The sequence below is a fragment of the Typopeltis vanoorti genome, chromosome 14 (genome assembly GCF_054136105.1).
Source record: "Typopeltis vanoorti isolate ZY-2024b chromosome 14, IOZ_Tvanoo_1.0, whole genome shotgun sequence".
NCBI classification, from domain to species: domain Eukaryota; kingdom Metazoa; phylum Arthropoda; class Arachnida; order Uropygi; family Thelyphonidae; genus Typopeltis; species Typopeltis vanoorti.
In genome coordinates, this window is record NC_143562.1 from 41,177,795 (window position 1) to 41,199,882 (window position 22,088).

The 22,088-nt window shown below is 34.5% G+C and overlaps 1 protein-coding gene across 1 annotated transcript in view; it reads left to right on the forward strand.

Annotated features, from left to right (window-relative positions):
• LOC150099398 (SWI/SNF-related matrix-associated actin-dependent regulator of chromatin subfamily A containing DEAD/H box 1B-like) overlaps positions 1-22,088 on the forward strand; it is a 406,425-nt gene that overhangs the window by 157,359 nt on the left and 226,978 nt on the right. Inside the window, exon 8 of the mRNA XM_090404492.1 lies at positions 18,618-18,756. Within this exon, the coding sequence (XP_090260618.1) occupies positions 18,618-18,756 (139 nt within the window). The remainder of the gene's footprint in view (positions 1-18,617; positions 18,757-22,088) is intronic.

Sequence of the window (22,088 nt, forward strand, 5' to 3'; positions counted from 1 at the left end):
TCTGCATTCACTATTGCTTACCCAACTTCGCATCATCCGCAAACAAATGAACTGTTCCTCTCAGATCATTTCCTATATCATTTATGAACAAATTAAACAGCAGTGGTCCAAGAACAGATCCTTGTGGCACACCACTAGTCACAGGCCATCTTGTGGACTCTACTCCCGAGTAAACCACTCTCTGATATCTCTCCGTCAACCACCCTCCTATCCATCTCACCAACCTTATGTCCATTCCCATATGCTGCAATTTACTGATTAGAATTCCATGTGGAATCCTGTCAAAGGCCTTGGCAAGGTCCAGTAGAATCACCGTAAACCCATTACCCTTATCCAGTTCAGCCGTCACTGTGTTATAATACGTAAGCAAGTTACTGAGGCATGACCTACCCTTCACAAAACCATGCTGTCCCCGATACAGTATCCCATTTTCTTCTATCCAATCTTGTATTTTTCTCTTGACTATTTTCTCTAAGACCTTGACAATGATTCCTGATATGCTAATCGGTCGGTAATTTACAACAGCAGTCTTGGAACCACCTTTATGCAGTGGAACTATTTTCCCCTCTTTCCACCCGCTCGGGACTAACCCAGACCCGAGACTCAAATTAAACAAAATGGTCAAGGGTACTGACAATTCTTTAGCTGCTTCTCGTACAACACGAGCTGGTATACCATCCAATCCCACAGATGTATTGACATTGAGGTTATGCAATAGACTACTCACCTCCACTTCATTAACCACAATTCCCGTATAATCTACTGGTTTATTCGTTTCTGCAATGTCACCACCTGGATGATATACTTTTGCAAAGTGCTCACTCAGTAACTCAACTATCTCAACTGATTCAGTTACCTCCCTACCATCGGCATTCTTTAAAATCAATCTGCCATGTACATTTTTCCTTTTACTTGCTACATATCTAAAAAACTGTTTAGGATTCTCTTTAGCCTGCATGGCGAATGTTCTTTCGTAATCCTTTTTTGCTTTTCTTACCACGCTCGTCACCCTTCTGGCCTGCGCTTTATACCGTTCATGTGCCTGCCGGTCACCCTTCTCCTTAAATTCCCTCCATAGTTGTTTCTTTTTTTGCAACTCAAGCTTAATGGTGTTATTCATCCATTTAACCCCTACTTGATTTATTATTCGGACTCTAGGTATACAGTCAGCCATTGCTTCATGCAAGCACTTCTTAACTACCTCCCATGCACTATCAACTTCTAGTCCTTGCAGTTGTACATGCCATGGCACTGAACCAATCAAACTCCTAAGCTTGTCATACTTTCCCGCCCGATAATTCCACATGTTCCCTGTCTTAATTGAAAATTCTACACCTTTAGCCACCTCCCAAGTTAAGACCCTATGATCACTCTCACCGATTGGTGGCAATGTGGTCATATTTGTTACAGCCAAATCCTCAGATGTAATTACTAGGTCAAGCACTCTCTGACCCCTAGTATTTTCCATTACATGCTGTCGCAGATAGTTATCCCTTAATAACCGCATAAAATCCAGTTCCTTCCTCCCGTGTGTCCTCTCCTCACTCCAATCAATGCGACCATAGTTGAAATCTCCCATAATAATCACCCTCCTTCCACCCATTTCTTCTATTTGCTTGTGCATACTGTCACCACCATCTTTTCCATCACCTGGTCTATAGCAGCACCCAATTGTATATTTAGTTCTGCTAGCCACAATCTCACACCAAATGGCCTCAAATGTGCTCTTTTCTGTATCCTGCAATTCAACTTCTATTCTCCTTGGCTGGAGCTCATCAGCTATCATCAACAATACTCCTCCCCCCATTTTATTCTCTCTGTCATTCCTGAACACACTATACCCATCACATTCAATCCCACTAGTTATATCATCTACAGTCAGCCATGTTTCACTAATACCTATAACCTGTGGTCTGGAAGTGCCAACCATGGCCAAAAACTCTTCCTTCTTGTTCCTAATACTCCTGGTATTAGTGTACATGAATTTAAGACCCCCATTAGCCCCAACCCTAACTTGATGCCTTATATTAACTATCCCACTCTGATTTGTTGTTCTTATTTGCTCTGGCATATTATATTCATTCTTACATTCAACTGCCTCCATAAGGACTGTATCTCTACCCCCCCCCTAACAAATCTAGTTTCCCTGAATTTGCACATCCACTACATTCAGCAACACTTTCTCAAGTCTTCTTACACCGTAACCATTCAAATGCAAGCCATCCATCTTATATAGATCCTTTCGCCCATCAAACTCACTCCACACATCCACAAATTCCACACCACTCGTCATACATAACCCACGCATAAAGTCATTTGCAATTATAGCCCTCCTTTTAAACATTTCACTGTCATACCGTAGCAAAAGACTAATCATTCTAACTCTCTCACTCTTTTCTTTTGCTACCTCAAACAATTCATTCAGGTCTTCTATCATTTCCATTTTATCTCCTTTCAAATCATTCGTACCTGCCACAACAATCATTTCTTTCACCTTTTCCTTTTGCTCTCTAATAGACGCAGTTATGTCCTTTATGGTCGCACCAGGTTGGTACGATTTTGTCAAATCCTCTACTAACACACCTCGTACTAACGAGTCTCCATACAGCACTCTATCCTTCATTTTGTTCATGTTCACATTCATACGTCTATTTTTCCTGTCATACCTTTTATTATTGGTTGGTTCATTCAGTCTACTTTTGTTCATGCACTCTAGCTGCTGTTTTGCTCTTTCTATCGCACTATTCAACAACGCGATCTCACTCAATGCATCTATCTCATCTTTTTTGTTCTCTGAGAAACCATTTATACTATCATTCACACTTTCTACATTCACACTCTCACAATTTTCATGTACAACCTTGCCGTTTCTTGTCATATCCCTATTTCCTTCATTCTGGTTGACAAAAATATCACACTCACGATCCGAAATACACTTCAATTCCGCATTCTCCCTACATTTTCTACACACATTCAATCCTTTATCATCATCTAACCACACTCCGACCGCACTCCGCAAAGCGTACATTTCACAGCTAGTACACTGACTCATTTCTTTTATGCTACCGTTCTTTGATAACGATGGCGAACCTTCGTTACTGGCCGCCATTTTCCTACGCACAGGTGCCATATTTATCTGTAACGTGTTTTGTCAAATTAAATGTTATAACACATCAAAAATAGACGCACTAAAATACGCAAGGCAAACAAAACAAAACTACACAATATTAAGTAATTTGTATCAATAACTGAAAATGATACTTATCTTATCTGGAGTTTGCACGAACACTACTCATTACGAATTCATCTAGCGGCGACTTCCCGACATAGATTATGTTATAAAACACTTTAGTACACTAACCACGTTAATAAAGCTCTAATAATATACCAAAATTAAACACTTAAGTCCATTAAATTGAATCCAAAACACCAATAATTCAACAAAAAACACAAATCTCTCAGGAGCTCTCCGATAGCACGTCCATTCACCAGCTAGCCTCGACACCAACCTAATTAGCTGCCAAGTTGTCATCGTATATGAGAGACATTATAAAAGTGAAGATGAAAAAGGCCCTAGTGATGTGGATAGAAGATTGCTCACAAAAGGGAATACCTTTAGACGGAAATTCCATCAAACAGAAAGTATTGCGGTTGTACAAACAGATTCAGGAAAAGGAGCAAACAACAACAGTTGTGATTTTTCTGCAGGCACAGGGTTGGCTTACAAAGTTTCTCAAAAGATACACACTTCATAATGTAAAAATAAATGAAGCCACATCTGCAGATGTGCCGGAAGCTAGAGAATTTCTTTCAAAACTGTCCAGACTTATTGAAAATGGTGGCCACACTCCTGATCAAGTCTGGAATGCAGATGAGACTAGCCTTTTTTTGGAAAAAAATGCCATTAGAACTTATATAGTGAAATCACAAAAAAGTGTTGGTGGATTTAAAGCAGCTAAGGATGGTGTGACTATTGTTTTCCAGCAATTCTTTCAGGAGATCCAATATTAAAACCATTATTCATTAATCGATCCCTAAGACTGCGGGCAATGAAAGATGTGGATTTTAACACGTTACCCTTGCACTGGAAGGCAAACAAAAAAAGGTTGGGTTACAAAAGAAATTTTTATTGAATGGTTCCATCAATGTTTTGTTCCAGAAGTTAGATGCTATTTGATGGGAAAAAATCTGGACTTTATTGATTATTAAGTTTTATTGTTAAGATTATTAAGTATTATAAAGTTTTATTGATTATAGACAAATGCACTTGGCCATCCTGAATATGAAATTTTGTTTTCTGCCACCTAATACAACATCCTTAATACAACTGCTAGATCAGGTGTGATCACTACCTTCAAAACTTATTACATAAGAAGAACATTCCAATACATTTTGGATAAACTAGATAAGGATAATTTACTGACAGTTATTGATGTGTGGAAGAAATTTTCTATTTTGGATTGCATCAAACTTGCTAAGTTGGCATTATAAGAATTTAAACCATCAACTTTAAATGCATGCTGAAAGCTTCTTGGCCAGTATGTGTGAAAAAGAAAAATCCTGTATCTTTGCATACAACTGAATATCCGAATATCATCAGATTGGCACATGCATTTGGCAGAGAAGGATTTGATGATTTTTTTCAGCAGATATTGAAGAATTGTTGGTTGACGAGGCTGTTAGTGATGACGAAATAATAGAAGCTGTCCTTGAGAATCTTGATGAAAAATAAAAAAGTGATGATGATGAAGAGATTTCACTCACTTTAATTAAATTAAATTAATTAACCCCTTAACATACAAAGACATCTGTGACACGTCTTTTGTTTATTGTACCAAAATTGATTTTGAATTTTGGTTTCACATATAAATACAACCAAATATAGACGCTAGACAATCTTGTGCCTGTTGCCTTTCAGCCAAGAAAAGTTGCCAACGGCATGTATCGGCTATTTCGTTTGCGTTTGCACAAATTCATTGTTATTTTTCAAATAACGATGAATTTGATCCAGCAAATTACCCTCACCCAAACTTTGCCCAAAAAATTGGCAGAAAAACGACCGCTTTCTGATTTTTAATCGGTACATTAAGGGGTTAAAGAAGGGCTTCAAATGGCTAGTAAATTGCAAAGTCATTTTCTTACACATGATCCAAATATTGAATGAGCTGAACAGTTTAATCGTGAACTGCAGTCATGTATGGTGTGATATAAAGAATTATACAAAGATCTAGTCCAAACAGGATCTCAACGATTAATTACAAAGTTTGTGGTAAAAAAATCAACCTTCAGAATTATTGGAAATTAGTGCTAATTTAGTTCCTTTTACTGAAGAAAATGTTTCGCCATTGCAGTATGAACTGGATGGCTAAAGTTCAAGTGATGGAAGTGATTTAATTTCAGTCTCACACAAAAGAATGTGACTACTGTCAGAAATTAACGGCGAATAAAATTTAACTAATAACCAAATGTGCGAGTGTATTTGGGCCCTTTCAAATTTATTAGTGACACACTATTTTCTTTAAGAAAGATACATATGTATATATACTTTAAATAAGTATTTAAAATAAAAAATATTCCATTAAAATTAAATGGTTTTATTCAATGATTTTCATGTTTTGTTTTGTTGAAAATAACTTATTGTTCGTATTGGGTTTTCACATCTGGAACCATTCTTCTATTTTTTCATATGCATTGTATTCTTTTTTACATGATTTTCATTTGCATGTTTTTTTCTAGAACCAATCTACTGTGTAAATGGAGAATTGTGTGTGTATATTGATCAGATTATTAAAATGTAGAAAAGAACAAAACAAGCAGGGATAGGCACTGCGGAACTGCAGCACCCCCAATTTTTCTCGATATATAAATATATTTATTAATTTATTTATATTATTTATTTATATTTATATGTTTATAATATTTAATTTTATCATCAACAATCCTATACAATTCTCTTATTTTGTATAAAAAAATAATAAAAATCCATCTTGTAGCACTTAGGAGGGCGAAGGATGCTAGCAGCACTGTGTTTACCACAGTGTCATATTGCTACATGCACAAACATATGCACATCATAGTGAGATGCGAGCTATGATGTGCATATGTCCGTCGGTCAGTTCCACCGTTGTTTATATGCAGTTTGCGCCAGTAGTAGTGTTCGTAGTGCTTATCGTGTTTACTCCGTCTCTTTAAATATTTGGACATTACAATTACAGACATAACATTTTGTTAGTTTTTATTTTAGAACATTATTGGGGTTATGATAATGGATTTTATTTTAAAGTAATTTTGAATTATACCAAAGTGTATAATTTTATCGATAATAAACAATATTTTTTCATGAAACAAAACAAGAAGAATATATTTTATTTTTAAGTAATTTTGAATTATACTAAACTGTATAATTTTATTGATAATAAACAATGTTGTTTCATGTTTCATTTTTTTTTATTTTGATATTTTATCCAAACATGTATACACTGTACTTACAGTATGTATGTATATTTTGAAAGTTGCCCCCCCCCCCCCACGATTTCAAGCCACCAGCCACCACTGAAAACAAGGTATCTAATTAACCAGAAGAACTGTTACCAATATAATGCTGTACGCAGATGATCAGATTATATTACAAGACAACGAAGACGACCTTCAAAAATCAGTTACGAATTAAACAAAATAAGCCAACAATGCAATTTAAAAATTTCACAAAAGAAAAAAGTCATGCCATTTAAAGGTTGGAATCATATTACATCAAAAATGGTTATAGAAAATAAAATAATAGAACTAATGACAGAGTTTAATTATTTAGGTTGCATAATAATATATCTAAAAGATAAAGATATAGATGAAAAAATAAAGAAACTTCAGAAAATCTGTGGAACAATTAAAAGTACACTGAATAAACAACCAAGATGAGAAACTCAACTAAAATTTTTTAAAGTAATAGCCACTCCCACTGTTGTATATGGTTCAGAAAGATGAAAGTAAAACAAGCTGCAGAGATGAGATTTTTAAGAACAATTAAAGGATGCAGAAACTTGGATCATACAAGGCGTGTTCAAAAAAAGACCAAACTTTGCTATAAAGACTTCATTGCTCATTTTGCAACATTTTAAGTACTGTTCGCCCCCTTCAAAGTAGTCCCCTTCCTCTACTACCAATACACCATTCCCAATGTTTCTTCCATTGTTGGAATGCTTCCTGGAACATATTTTCTGTGATGGTGTGCAGTTCTCTTATCACATTTTCCTGAATCTCCTCTATGGTTTGGAAACAACATCCTTTCAAAGTGGATTTAAGTTTGGGAAACAGGAAAATGTCTGCTGGGACTAAGTCCAGAGAATAGGATGGATGGGGCACCGGATGTCTGATGCCACATAACTGTGGATGAGGACCGGCATGAATTTTGCACTGACGTGACATATCTGAAGTTTTTCAGTCAAAATTTGATGATGACAAGATCCTATGCTAATACCCAGCATGAACTCTCTCGACATGGTTGTCATCTTTTGATGTGGAATTTTGTCCAGGCCTGGGATTTTCGCTGACCAGTGCTGCCCTTTTTAAAATGCTTAAATCACTCATAGCACTGAATTCAGCTCATACAATCCTCCCCATATGCTTGGTTAAGCAATTAAAATGCCTAAAATTTTTACCAAGTTTGCAGCAAAATTTCACACATTGTTCTTCAAGCTCTTTCATTGTAACTTTGTTACTAATCCGATGAACAGCTTGTACTCACTTCAGCAGATGTAACTCGATGATAATGCTCATAGCAGATGTGGCAAATGGTAGTTTGTTGTTAAAACATGCCATTAGGTGCTCTCAGTAGCCACCACACACTCTATGTGCCGGTTGGCATGCTATTTAAAAAGTTCGGTCTTTTTTGAACGCCTGTTGTATAAGAATTGAAGATGTCAGAAAAGAATTGAATATATATAACATAAATGAAAAGATCGAGGAATACAGAGAGAAATGGAAAGAACATTATCTAGAATGGAAAGGTATTGAGTACCAAAAGAGATGGATTGATATAGACCAAAGGGAAAGAGAGAGAGAGAGGAAGATCAGTGACAAGATAGAAAGACCAGTAAAGCCGGAACAGGCAAATGCCTAATCCTTGTAGTGAAGAGGTGTGAAGTTATGCACTCTAACATGATAATATATTGTTATATGGTTTGTCCTTCGTGTCTTTTACTATATTACTTTGACTTTCTTTTATCTTATCTATATTTACTCTCTCTATAGAGCCTCTAAGATATTCTATTAACTTGATTTCTGTGAGATGTCTCCTTTTCGAGCTCAGGCAAATTTGTTTGTTCAATTGTTGTGCCAGCCTGAGTCTAAGGATAGAAAATGTCTTATCCTCGGGATAGTTCACAGAAATAAAGTGCCACTAATATTATCTAAATATATCAGGAAGCTGTAGATATCCTAGCCTTGCAGTAGCCCCTTTACACTTATTTTAACCTGGATATTCCCCACACTTATAGGTTCGATATTTTAATGAGTGGTGAGTCAGTCATCATGGTTACACAAATGCATACAATATAAAACATGTTTATTGAATAACTAAGAAAATACATACAATTAATAAGGTTTTAAGTCAATACTAAGGTAAATTCTGTCTAAAGTTTCACATTCAACTCTCGTACTTAATATACACAAGTCATGATTACATTTAAGACATCTAATAAATGAGTTTCACCATAATTAAACATGAACTGGTACTCATCTGGCACAAAACATTTGTTTAACTCTAAAGGCACCTTTAAGTTCAATTATCAGTTCTATTACAACGTCCATTGAAGTCACATAACACTAGGATTCTCAGACAGATAGTTAATGAGATTCCTTTGATTGTTCCTGAAAGTTCTTAGGTATCAAAGTTCACTTTTCTTTTAATGAGGATCTTAATCTCTTTCACTCACTATTATCAAACAATATGGGTATGAAAATGATAGTACTTATCTACACTGCTTGGATCACATCAATTCCTTCGTCTGTTTCTTTGTGGTGGAATATTGCTGCTGCCATAACCTGTCGCCACGTGGGTTTCACCTGCACAATACAAATTTTTGGCGCTCGCTCCAGCTTCCTAACATCAGCACGTTCTCGCCAATGGCCTGCACTTTTGTTCTGCCGTAATCTGGTGCTTCATCTAGCCGATATGCTAGTCTGCTACGGGAGCGTAGGAACTGCCCACCATGGGCACAGCACACTGAGAAGTCCCTTATTCATTCCTACCCGGTGACGTCACTTCATTACCTTACGGAGTCGTATTTTTGGGAATGCATACCCCGAATACTTTTCCATGAATTCTATAGCTACGGGCGTTACGTCATGACCATGGTATTTCCGTAACCTTTGACCTTTTGTTAGCAGTGTACTCAGAGTACTAACTTTCTTGTTTACATAAGATTTATACTATTGCTGAGGTTTTATCATATATTCAAAATTACATTAATTCTATTTCATTCTTAATTCTAGTAGCAAGGCTTATACGTTGGTCATACATAACTGGTAATTAGCTTACGGAATTAACAACGCATATAAAGGATATTAATTAAAGGCAACTTTAACGAATAACTTCGATATTTTGGCAACGTCACGTTGCCATCTTCAGGAACATAAAAATATGATATGCCTGCCTGAACATACCGTATTTTTATGTTCCTGAAGATGGCAACGTGACGTTGCCGAAATATTGAAGTTATTCATTAAAGTTGCCTTTAATTAATATCCTTTATATGTGTTGTTAATTCCATAAGCTAATTACCAGTTATTACTTATTACATTCTTAGATTGTAGAAAGCCTCAGATTTAATACCTTTTCTTTAATCTTATTCTCTCTAGTTTAACATGATAATGTTTCTCTACTGATTTTAAATTGATGGCAAAAAGGGAAAGTATGTTCCTCCAGTTAGATACATCCTGTTAGATCCTGTATGGGTGATTCTTATTTCAATAAAGTCTCCCATTCATGATCTAACAATATCCATTAGCATGTTATATTGGTGGGATGCTTGGAGTTACTGACAAGGCTTAGAGAATTTGGAATTATGGTGGATAGTAAGTTGAAATTCAAGGATCACATTGCAAAATTTGCAAGTACGACTCAGAGGGTAATTATGATGTTGAAATGAATGTTTCCATGTAAACATATGGAAGTTATTTTGCCTCTTTACAATGCCTTGATACAACTACACCTGGACCTCTGTGTACAGATCTGGTCTCTTGGGTCCTGAGCGGATAAAGAAGACAGCAAGGTTGCAGACAAGTGTTACAAGGTAATATCGGGATTATAAAATGTTGATTGTGAGGATAGATGAAGATAATGTGGACTGCAGACACTGTTAGACAGTAGTAAGAGGGGTGATATGATAAAAGTTTATACTTCTGAGAGAATTCAGTTGAATATCAGGTGATAAAATTTTTCACTACAATATAATGTAGGGAGGGGACATTTGTGGAAGTCAACTTTGTCTGCCATTAAGAAAGGAGTGAGGACTAGATTTTTCTCTCACAGAACAGTGAAGTGAGTGGAATGGTTTGCCTTTTGAAATGGTGAGCATACAGATGGTGTGAATGATTTTACGAGAAGGTATGGTAGCGGATGTGGCCTCCCTCAATTATGTCCTTGACTTTCTGGAGGTCTGATGAAAATAATAATAGTAATAATAAATAAATAAATACAATATAGGTGTAAATATCTGCTTATCTTGGAATTATTCAAGGATGGGTTGCATATTTTTAACAAGTTTAACTCTTTGATATAAAAGTAAAATGAAATAAAATTAAGATTTTTTTGATAAAAGGAGTTGCAGGAAGATATGGAAGTAAGCATGATGAGGGAAATACATTCAAAGAAAATTTAAATTAAGTGGTTAAATGCAAAGATAAAAGTATAAACACTTTCTGACCTTTAAGAAGTAATGGAATAGTGGCTACTCGGAGATCTAATAATTTTAGCCTAGGCGAGAGAGAGAGAGAGAAATAAAGTGAAGAGATTGTTTTAAGATTAAAATACAAAGCATAAGTACGAATTGATATTGCAGAATTTCTGCTACGTAATTTAGCATGTGAAAGTTGCTTTCAAGTTGCAGTGGTGGATTATCCATGTTAGTAACATGGAGAAAAAAGACAGAAAATGTATTTCAGTAGAAGAAAAGATGGCAATTCTGTGATATGTAGATTGGCATGCTGGAACATGTGTGCATTTAGCAAAAGATCTTGGACTCTCCGTATCCACTTTGAACACGATAGTAAAAAACAGGTCAAGCATTGAACTCAATGCAAATCAATCTGGAGCTATGTCAAAAAAAAAAAATGAAAAGAAAAACAGTCAACAATTCAAGATTTTTTTAAATACATGAATGTAAGTAATTCTAAATTCATTTATTTTCAGTTATTAAATTTTGTAATCGAGTATGTATATTCACATACTAGCAGTAAGTCATCTTTAAGCTTTTTTTTTTAATGTTTTTTTTTACATTTTCCTGCTATTTACACTTTTTTCCATCAGTCCCCTGAAAAGTGTAAAAAAAGCGGTTTTACTGTATATAGAAAATCAATCAAGCTGAAAGATTTGCATTGAAAAATTCCAGATGCAGTTGGGTCTCTTTTTATGCTGTAGATACGTTCCACAGAAAACTGCATATAAAAATCTCACAAAAAAGGCCTAACTTACATTGAAAAGTTAGGGATACGTTCTATAATTTTCTAAAACCGCATAAAACCGAAGCAATGAATTAAAATAAACCTAAAATTGCATAAAAAAGTTTATGAAAATTCAGGAAAATAAGAATGCCTAAGTTTGTTTTAAAGCTTTATTCATTTAATTTTATAGAAAAGTAACATTTTTTTTTTTTTTTTACATTTTGTCATCAGAATTATCATCGCAATTAGACTATAATTTTCTAAAACCGCATAAAACCGAAGCAATGAATTAAAATAAACCTAAAATTGCATAAAAAAGTTTATGAAAATTCAGGAAAATAAGAATGCCTAAGTTTGTTTTAAAGCTTTATTCATTTAATTTTATAGAAAAGTAACATTTTTTTTTTTTTTACATTTTGTCATCAGAATTATCATCGCAATTAGACAATATTCGGCAACGTTTGCGAACTGGTGCAAAATCACTTTCATCACCAGAAGAGATAGTCAGCACATCAGATCCTTATGGTAAAAGCAATGGTTCTTCACAAACAGAATTAGCTTCACCCTCGTTCTGTGCTGATTTTTTTCTTCTGACAAAGTAATCAGTGATTAAACTTTGAGATGATTATTTCACTAATTTTTTATGCAGCTCGTAATATCCAGACATACAGTTCTTCAGCTCACGGTGGCATTTAAAGGTTCGTTCAGAATTTGTGTCATTAACAAGAAAATGATTTTCCAATTTATTGCACAGTTCAAGACCTTCTCGAATTATATTTGCAGTGAGGGGGACAGATTTTTCTTCCGCTTCACTATCGTTTTCTGGATCTTTGACGATATCTAAAGTTAATCGATATCCAATAATATCATTGTCACATAAGGCATTATCCACAAGCAATTCGTCTACATCGTTCTGGCTAAATGTATCAATACCTTCTCCACCAATTGCATTTGTCAAAGTAATGATTTCAGCTGATAATGTAGATGTTTGCATGATTGCACTGTTTGCAACACATGCAGGCCAAGCTGCTTTCCAGCAGGCATTTAAAGTTTGGTCTTATTTCAACTATAGCAGCAATAGCAGAATGCAACATGATTTAAGCAGTCCAAAATTGAAAATTTTTTTCGAACGTCAGTTACCATTAATGATTCATTTTCTATTTTATTCAATATAAATTGAAAAGTGCGCTTAACATAATATTCTTTAAAAGTAGAAATTATGCCTTGATCTAATGGCTGAATAAAGCTTGTTGTCTTGGATGGAGAAAACATTACCTGCACATTTGGATGTTTTAAATGCAGATGACTTGGTGCATTGTCAACAATTAATACAACTTTAAAATTGAGAACTTTTCGCTTCATATATGTTTCCACTTCTGGTACAAACCAATTATTGAACCATTCAATAAATACAGCAGTTGTTACCCAGCCCTTTATATTAGCCATCCAATGTACTGGCAGTCGTTTTAGATCTTTGCCTTTTAGAGCACGTGGTCTTAGAAATCGATTTACTAGGAGGGGTTTCAATATTCGTCTCCTGATGCATTGCTACAAAGCAACAATGTTACTCGATCTTTGCTTGCTTTAAACCCACTTGCTTTTTTCTCAGAACTTTGCGGTGTAAGTTCAACTAGGCATTTCCTTCCAAAACAATCCTGTTTCGTCAGCATTAAACACTTGATTGGGACAATATCCACCATCTTCAATAATTTTGGCTAACTTCTCTTGAAAATTTTTGGCTGCTTCTTCATCTGCTGCTGCTGCAACCTCGCCTGTAATCTTCACGTTATAAAGTGCATTCCTTTTTAAAAACCCAGTTAACCATCCTCTGCTAGCCGAAAATTCTTTATCAGCCTGGGAATTAGATAGCTCCAATTGCTTCATGTGTTCATAAAACCGAAGAGCTTTTTGTTTAATTAAATAACCACTTATAGGAATTCTTCTTTGAGTTAATTCTTCAATCCAAATTACAAGTGCTCGTTCCGTGTTTTCTAATAAAGCATCTCTTGAGTACGATGATAATTTGACACTTAGTTTTGTGCCAGAAATGACAGATTTTCTTATTGCGACTTCATTCTTTTTAATTGCTCTTAATAATAGATTCGCCTAAATTAGAATGTTTACTAATTGCCGTAGATCCCTCTCCTTTGCTAAGCGATCTAAAATTGCAATTTTAGATCATTTAGCAAAGAAATTTGCTTTTCTTTGGTGCTTTTTTTCTCCATTGGGCCAGATTAAATCTTTAAAATAACAATTAGCGAAATTTAGACTTTCAATAATAAAAAGACAAACACTTATTAGTCGCATGCAAAATTAAACTTCACGAACACTCACTGCTTACACGTTATCACGTTACGCCAGAATGTGCTGCAACACGCTGTTCATTATGTATAATGGCGATGAACGAATTGGTCAGCAACACGTAATATCACGTGCTTTATAGGTAAAATTTTCCAACTGTTAAACAAATAAAATAGTTACCACTTTAAAAACTACAATGATCATAAAAGAGAAGTTAATTTTCCGCCATGTAATAATTAACAACTCATCCCACAATATGGATTGATTACCGTAGGGTTTTCCAAACTGTGTTCCGCGGAAGGTGAATAAGTGTTCCGCGAGAAGTTTTCCTGGAATTTGTCATTTTAGTTTTCTAAGCATTTTTCGTGAATAAATATGTTATAGTGGAAGTATTCTGAGGAGAATAACATTCCTGAATATGTCGAAAAGCTCAGACCCCAGAACATCTAAATAACATCTGTGTAGCAAATGTTAGTGACCAAGTGACTGTGTATTTTTAAACTGGAAGTATTCATGAATTATCGTTAATTTTCACACATTAAAACCTTTTGTAACATTCGGGAAAGGGAATACAGCTGTTTATGACCAGTTATAAAAATTGCCTGCAAGCCGATTACAACAATGGGCAGAGTATCCTCTGTTCTCAAAACTGAACGAAATAACATCTGTGTTGCAAATGTTAGTGACCAATCAGCAAGGAAGTATCATCATCATCAAATTCCTGCTATGTACCCTCAAGGGGTGTACAGGATACGACAGTACTACATGAAAAAAATTACATCATTATTAATTTCCTATCTACAATTTTCCTCCAAATCAGTCTGTTACTTGTCAAGACTCCAACATTATCAGATCTTATATTTCTATCGTCTAAGGCACTTTGTACTGTATCAATCCACCTATATCTTGGTCTTCCTCTGGGTCGTTTTCCTGCCAACCTGGTAGAGAAAACTTGTTTTGCTAATCTTTCCTCGCCCATTCTGTTTAAGTGACTATACCACCTGAGATTAGCTCTGCTAACGCATTCCTGGATGCTGACAATGTCAAGTTCTTTCCTAATATCCTTGTTTTTAATATGATATTGCTATTGATGCCATCTGTTCCCGCCTATACTCTTTCTCAGGACTCTCATATCCGTGGTCTCTAGTCTTTGGTCAAGTGTTTTACTTCTGACCCAGCTCTCAGATCCATAAGTTAAAACTGGTTTGCACACTGTCTTGTATACAGCTAATTTAGTGTTCCGACTAATTTCTCTCTTATTCCATATGAATTTATTCAATTGACTTCCTACCATACCAGCTTTGCTGATTCTGTTGTCTATTTCTATATTTAATTTACCATCTTCAGTAAAAATCGTGCCTAAGTAACTGAAATGTTTTACTTGTTCCACAGGTTCTCCATTCACAACACAGTTGACATTTTCAATGATTCTGCCTATTTTCATTGTCTTTGTCTTTTTATTGCTGACCTTCATACCATATCTATTATAACAGCTATTCAATTTAGTCAGAAAATCTTGCAGACTTGTAGTGGATTTATTTAGAAGTATAACATCATCCGCATAAAGCAAAGAGCTAACATTAACATCTCCAATTTTGATATCATGTTTAATACCACTTTCCTTCATAATGTGATCCATATAGATAATGAATAACAGAGGGGATAATGTACATCCTTGTCTCACACCAGCTTTAACATTAAACCATCTTCCTGTACTTCCTTCAATTCTAACTGCTGACTTACAACTCAAATAAAGACTAAGTATTGCTTGATATAATGCCCCATTGACACCATATAACTGCAGTGTATTGAATAGCTTCTCTCTTGGCACCTTGTCATATTCCTTTTCCAAATCGACAAAATTTAAATACAGATCTTTGTTATATTCTCATGCTATCTCAACTATTTGTCGTAAAGTGAAGATCTGATCCTGACAGCCTCTATTTGGCCTGAATCCAGCTTGTTCTTCACCAAGCTTTTCTTCCACAATTCTTCTTAATCGTTTCTCAAGTATACTTGCATAGTTCTTGACAGGAACACTCAGTAGGGAAATACCTCTGTAATTCTCACATGCAGTTTTATTTTCATTTTTATATACGGGTACTATGAGAGCTCTACTGCAATTATCGGGAATTCGTCCCTCTGTCCAGGCCTTCTGAACTATGCAGTGCAGCCACTGTAAGACTCTCACACCACCATACTTCAGCATTTCTGGTCGAATATCATCTACTCCTGCTGCCTTTCCACATTTCAAGCCTTTGATGGCTTTTTCTACTTCAACTATGGATATGTATTCCTGACTGCATGCCTGGTCAGTGTTTTTTACCACTATGCTGTCATCACTGCTGCTTGTTTCATTTAGAAGTTTTACAAAGTAATTACTCCATACTTCAAGGATATCTTTTTCTCCCGTTTTCATATCACCTTTATCATCTCTAACTCCTTTTACAGCACTCTTTCCTCCATTCCTAAGCTTCTTCAACAACCTCCAGAATATTTTGCCACCTTCTTGATATTTATTTTCTATATTCTTGCCAAAGTCCTCCCATGACTTTTGTTTAGCTAGTTTTACACAGTGTTTAGCATTCTTGCATTTGTCTCTATATTCTCTAAGAGCACAAGCTGACTTATTTGACAGGAACTTTTGATATGCTTTTTTCTTTTCCTTTACTGCCTCTTTAACTTCTTGTGTCCACCAGGGAGTTCTGATTTTTTTATCCTTGCAGACAACCTCACCACATGCCTCTCTGGCAGAATCAATCAATGTTTTCTTCAGAGTTTGCCACTGAATCTCCAAAGTTTGATTCCTGTTCTCAAACTCTTTCATTTTTTCTTCAATTATCTTTGTGTATTTTAGTCTACAGTTCACATCTGAGAGCTGCTCAACTTTTATTCGCTTTAAAACTTTCTTACATGTTATTCTTTCGAATATGAAATTTATCTTGCTCAAGACTAGATAGTGATCACTTCCAATTTCAAATCCTCTTTACACTTTGGTGTCCTGCACCAGGGAGAAAACATCACTATCAACAATAACATAGTCAGACTTTTCTTATTCCTAGCCTCTTCTCTCCATGTGAATTGTGCACATTTTTATGTTGGAACATGGTGTTAGTAATAACCAGTCCATGTCCTGAGCAGAAATCCAACAGATATTTGCCATTATTATTAGCTTTGCTCTTTTCTCCAAATTTTCCCAAAATATTTTTGTATGTTTCACAATCATTTCCTACTCTGCTATTTTGATCCCCAACAAGGACCAACTTTTCATTTTTCATTGTGTCAGTTGCTTTTTCTAAAGCATCAAAAAATTTCTCCACTTCTACCTTGTAGAACCTTCTGTGGGACCATAGGCACAAATAAGTCTCATTGTCCAGTTCCCCATTCTTATATTTGCCAACATTACCCTACTTGAGACTGACTGCCATTCAAGAAGATTAGCCTCGTATTTTGTGTTGAATACTATGGCTACTCCTTCTTTTCCTTGATTGTCATTTCTTGAATATAACATTTTGTATTTATTGCTCAAAGATCTCACCAGTTTTGGTCTTTTTTGTTTCAGTCACCCCTATTATGTCGATCTGGTACTTATCTAATTCAGCAGCTAGCTCCATTTCTTTGCCATTCAGGCTTCTTACGTTGATAGTACTGATCTTTAACTCTGGTGATGTTGAGTTGGGGTTTGTTTTCAAATTTGTTCCATTAGCTGACTTTTTTGCTGTTCGCCCTGGTTCCCTGGCGAAAACAATGGGGCAATGCCCCAGCCGGCATGAAATTTTGTCATGTTGTACCATCATTTTTTTATTTTGGTTAAAGAAAATTTTTCCACTGAAATTGAAGATCAAGGTAGTCTGTATCCGGTTCTCAGATCTAGTAATACTGAATACTTTCTTCACAATTTCGTATTGTAGGGTGAAAGTGCTTGTTTCGAAACCGTAGTGCCATGGTTTTTTAAAAGTAATAGGCCTACAAATTTAAATTTTAATATGAATAAGAGACAAGGGACTTTGTTTAAATTTGGTGTTAAGAAATATCTTATTGAAGGCGCTTGTGACGCAACAGATAGTGATTCATCCACCTCCAGCCTACAGAGCGATCTCCAAGATGTACAAAAGGAGGGGAAAACTATCAGCACACAGGAGAAAAAGTCTGCATTCACTCGTAAGTACTCATAATATTATAAATTTTTGGTGATCAGAATGGGATATGTCAATGAAAATCGGCACAATTTAATTTAATGATGTTTATGTTTAATTGATGTTTAAGTAATTATTAATTAATAATTGATCAATTATTAATTGATAATAAAAACAGCTAAATTAACAATTAATTATTAATTAATACATTACAAAATAACAAAGGTGTTCTATGAAAATTTCAGGATTTGTGAAGTGTTCTGTCGTAGGAAAAGTTTGGGAAATGCTGGATTACCCTATTATTGGAATGGATTCTCCTTCTGTTGACATGTGCAGAAGTGTCGAAAGGTCTCGTTACTTTGGGCATATGTGGATTTGAAGTTATGCACTGCATAACTTCAAATCCACATAAAAAGAGACCCGAATGTACTAAATTGAGATTTTAATTGATTATGCAATTCTTTGGTTAAAATAATACTTAAATTGCAAAATTATTTTTAATGGAATATATCTTTTTTTCAGATAACTGGAAACGTGAGTGGGAGATCTGGTGTCCAAATGCCAATATTTTAATATACCATGGATCTCAAGAGGAAAGAAGAGAATTGAGAGCAGAGATATTAAATGAAGAAGTAGAGGAATTTGATATTATGATTACAACGTGAGTTGGAAACCAGATTTAAATACTGTGAGAGATTTTTGAAATATACCAAATAGTATGAAATACTCTACTTTCAGACATATATCACGAGGGGGTGGATGGGCCCAGTGGGCTGTTTGGAATTTTCCGATGGGCTTACGTGAATAGGCCTAATATCTGCTAGTTTTTTCCTTTTTTTTTTTTTTTTTCTTAATTATTCAAGTGTCATTTTATTCAGGAAAATATGATTGTAAATAAAAATACAGCAAAATACATATACAACAGATGTCATGAACTTGCTTGGGTGGGGCCTATGACAGTGAGTGTAATGTCGTATTCCTCTTCCCTCACACACTATTTAGACTTGTGCAAGCACATTGGCCATTCATCTATTCCACATTCATTTGTTTACTTTTTAAATAACTAGATGTATTTGTAGCTGCCAAATAATAGTAATGACTATTATATAAGTGTTATGTAATAGCATGTCCATTAACATGTCAAAAAGGAAATTGCAAGATGGCTGGGAAAATTAAATGAAAAAAAAAAAAAGATGTTACAAGCCAAAATACAGAGAATGTAAAACATTTTGTACATTCTCAAAAAAATGTTCACATTCACATCATACTTCAATTGTGATCATGCCAGTCTTTCCTGTCGCTGTATCGTCATTGAATATAGATGTTGCTGGTAACTCACAGTTTGAAGAAATGCTATAATTTAATTTGACAACTATATCTGCTTCACAAAGTTCTGCATCAATACCATCAGCATTAATGATACATACACCCAACCTTAATCAGGCCATTCCATTAATGTTCTGAAATTTCCATGTATATACCTGAAGAACTGTTAAATTCAGAATCTTTCACTGGTAATCATAATTGATTTTGTTTCTATAGCAATGTCATAATCATCCTCAAATGTACATGAAGATTATGAAAGCAAAAGTAATTTCTTAGACTGAAAACATGATAATCTAAATTATTTTCTCATTTTCATCAGAAATAATCCAATTTTAATAGGTGATTTCTGAATAATTGGAAAATTTTGAACAATTCATTTTTTAGCATCAGTTTGTAATATTAGCAAATGAAGTCTTAGAAATCTGCCTTGAAACTAATATTAAAGATAAACTGACTACAATTTTTTTTTTTTTTAAGATTCCAAAAGAAATTGGTTCCATAACATACAACAAAATCCAAAAGAAACATATAGACATGTGTAATGTAGCAATAATGGATAGAGAGAGTACTTCATTGTTTTAATCAAAGATAGTTCAAATATAATCTTTGCGAAGAATTTTTGTAAAGCATTCATATTGGATTCTAGGAATTTTGAAAATATTCAAAACGATATCCAAGAAAATGCCCTTATAAAACTTAGCAAAAATTAGGTATAATATTTCAAAAGAAGTGTTACATGCAAAGCTGTATTTTGCATGAAAATGGAGAAAAATTCAGTCCAGCTTTTACTGAAAATGTACTGTATCAAATTATTGACACTTACAATGATAACTGCTACGAGACTGTTATTATTTCTTCATGGCGCTACAACCCAGTTCGAGTGGTAGCCATCTGTATTTGTTGCCCCCAATCCTGCCTGTTCAAAACTTCTTCACTTTGGAGATTGCAATATGATGTTGCTCTTTTCATTTATTTTTATTTGCAATACGATGTTCAAAATTCTTTTGCCAAGAATTTACTATTTATGTTCTTAAGACCACTCTCATTTTCCATACAAAAAACATGTCCTACCACTGCAACTTTTTGAACTTGATTATAAAGAACCCATAATATGTAGCATAAAGTGATATAACTCATGGTTATATCTGATTTCCAGAGACCATTTCATTCACTAGGCTAAATATTTTTTTAAGGATTTTTCTTTATAACCCAAAATCAGATTCTCCACTCTTGTAAATATCCACATTTCACATCCATAGGTAACAGCTGGACTAATTATTGATTTTTATATTGTACTTTAGTCTTCCATTAGATATCTTTTAAGCTGAGTACACATAAGAGAGTGAGAGAATAAAAAGCCAGATTACCTCTTTTTATTTGATTTGCGCTTCTACCATCTCATTTGGTTGACTAGTGATCATTACTTCTAAATATTTAAATTGTTCTACTTTTTTGATTTCAAGGTTCTCAATTTTCACTTGTATCAGTTAGCTGATTTTGCTTAGTATTAATCATTATTTTAGTTTTTTGCTGATTAATTTTTAGCTATATCTTTTCTGCATATTTTTCTATTTTCAGACGACTTTTCTTGCATTTTTTAGTTTTTGAAAATTTGCTAATTTCTAGTTTTTCTAGTTGTAGTTTACTGCTATTGGAAATCATAAATCCTGCAAAAACTGCTTGCCATGCTGTTATCAGGTTTCAGCTAAATTTAATTTGCACACTTTGGCATCTAAGGTGCATTTTTAGACTATAAATATGTATTAATCAAACCAGGTATTCTGTGACAGATCTTTTTCGAAACTAAAATGCATTCTAAACAGACTGAGGAATGTCTTACATGGTCATATTGTAAACATTCATGTAAATTGTCATGAGAAAAGACTGACTAAAATTGATTAACAAGAATATTCTTAATGAATCTGCATGAAAAAGCTTTTTTATATATATTTAAAAATAATGCATAAATATATGTATATATGTAGAAGCACTGAGCTTTCCAGGTTGACTGAGTGGTTAACATATTCACTATTCAACTAAAAGGCTGCGGGTTCTAATCCCACTTTGAGCAAAGGATGTTTATCTCTTATTTAATATTAAATTTTATAAATAAATTTTTAAATTATTAAATATTAAATCATGAAATTTTACTATAAATATTAAAGGAATAAAAATAATACTGGAGAATAATATTTGATAATATTGGGGGTGCTGACAAGTGATAGACTAATTTTGAGGAAAGTTGTTGACAGGATATTAGTAATACTGCAAACTTAATGTACTCTCATAGTATCCTGTACATCTCTTAAGGAAACTGCAATTTGTAGATTCTCATCTCAATTATTCATAGGTCACCATTTCAGTTGGTTCAGTAATATGTAGTAGCATTAAATTGATGCATATTAGCTGGTTAGTTTATTTTTAGAAATGGCTATAAAAATATATTCAGAAGTAAAAACACAATAGGTTTGGAGAAGTTTGTGGTTGACTGATGTTTTCATGGCATGTAATGAGGTCTAGAAGCCCACTTACCAAGCTCTGTCTTCTATACTTTCAGTCAGGTCAGTATTAGTAGTCTCTCTCATTCACCATGTGTGTGTGTCATAGAGGATGATTTCTTTCTCTTCAGATTTCCCTATGTCAGTATTGTACATGGTTTGTACTCAT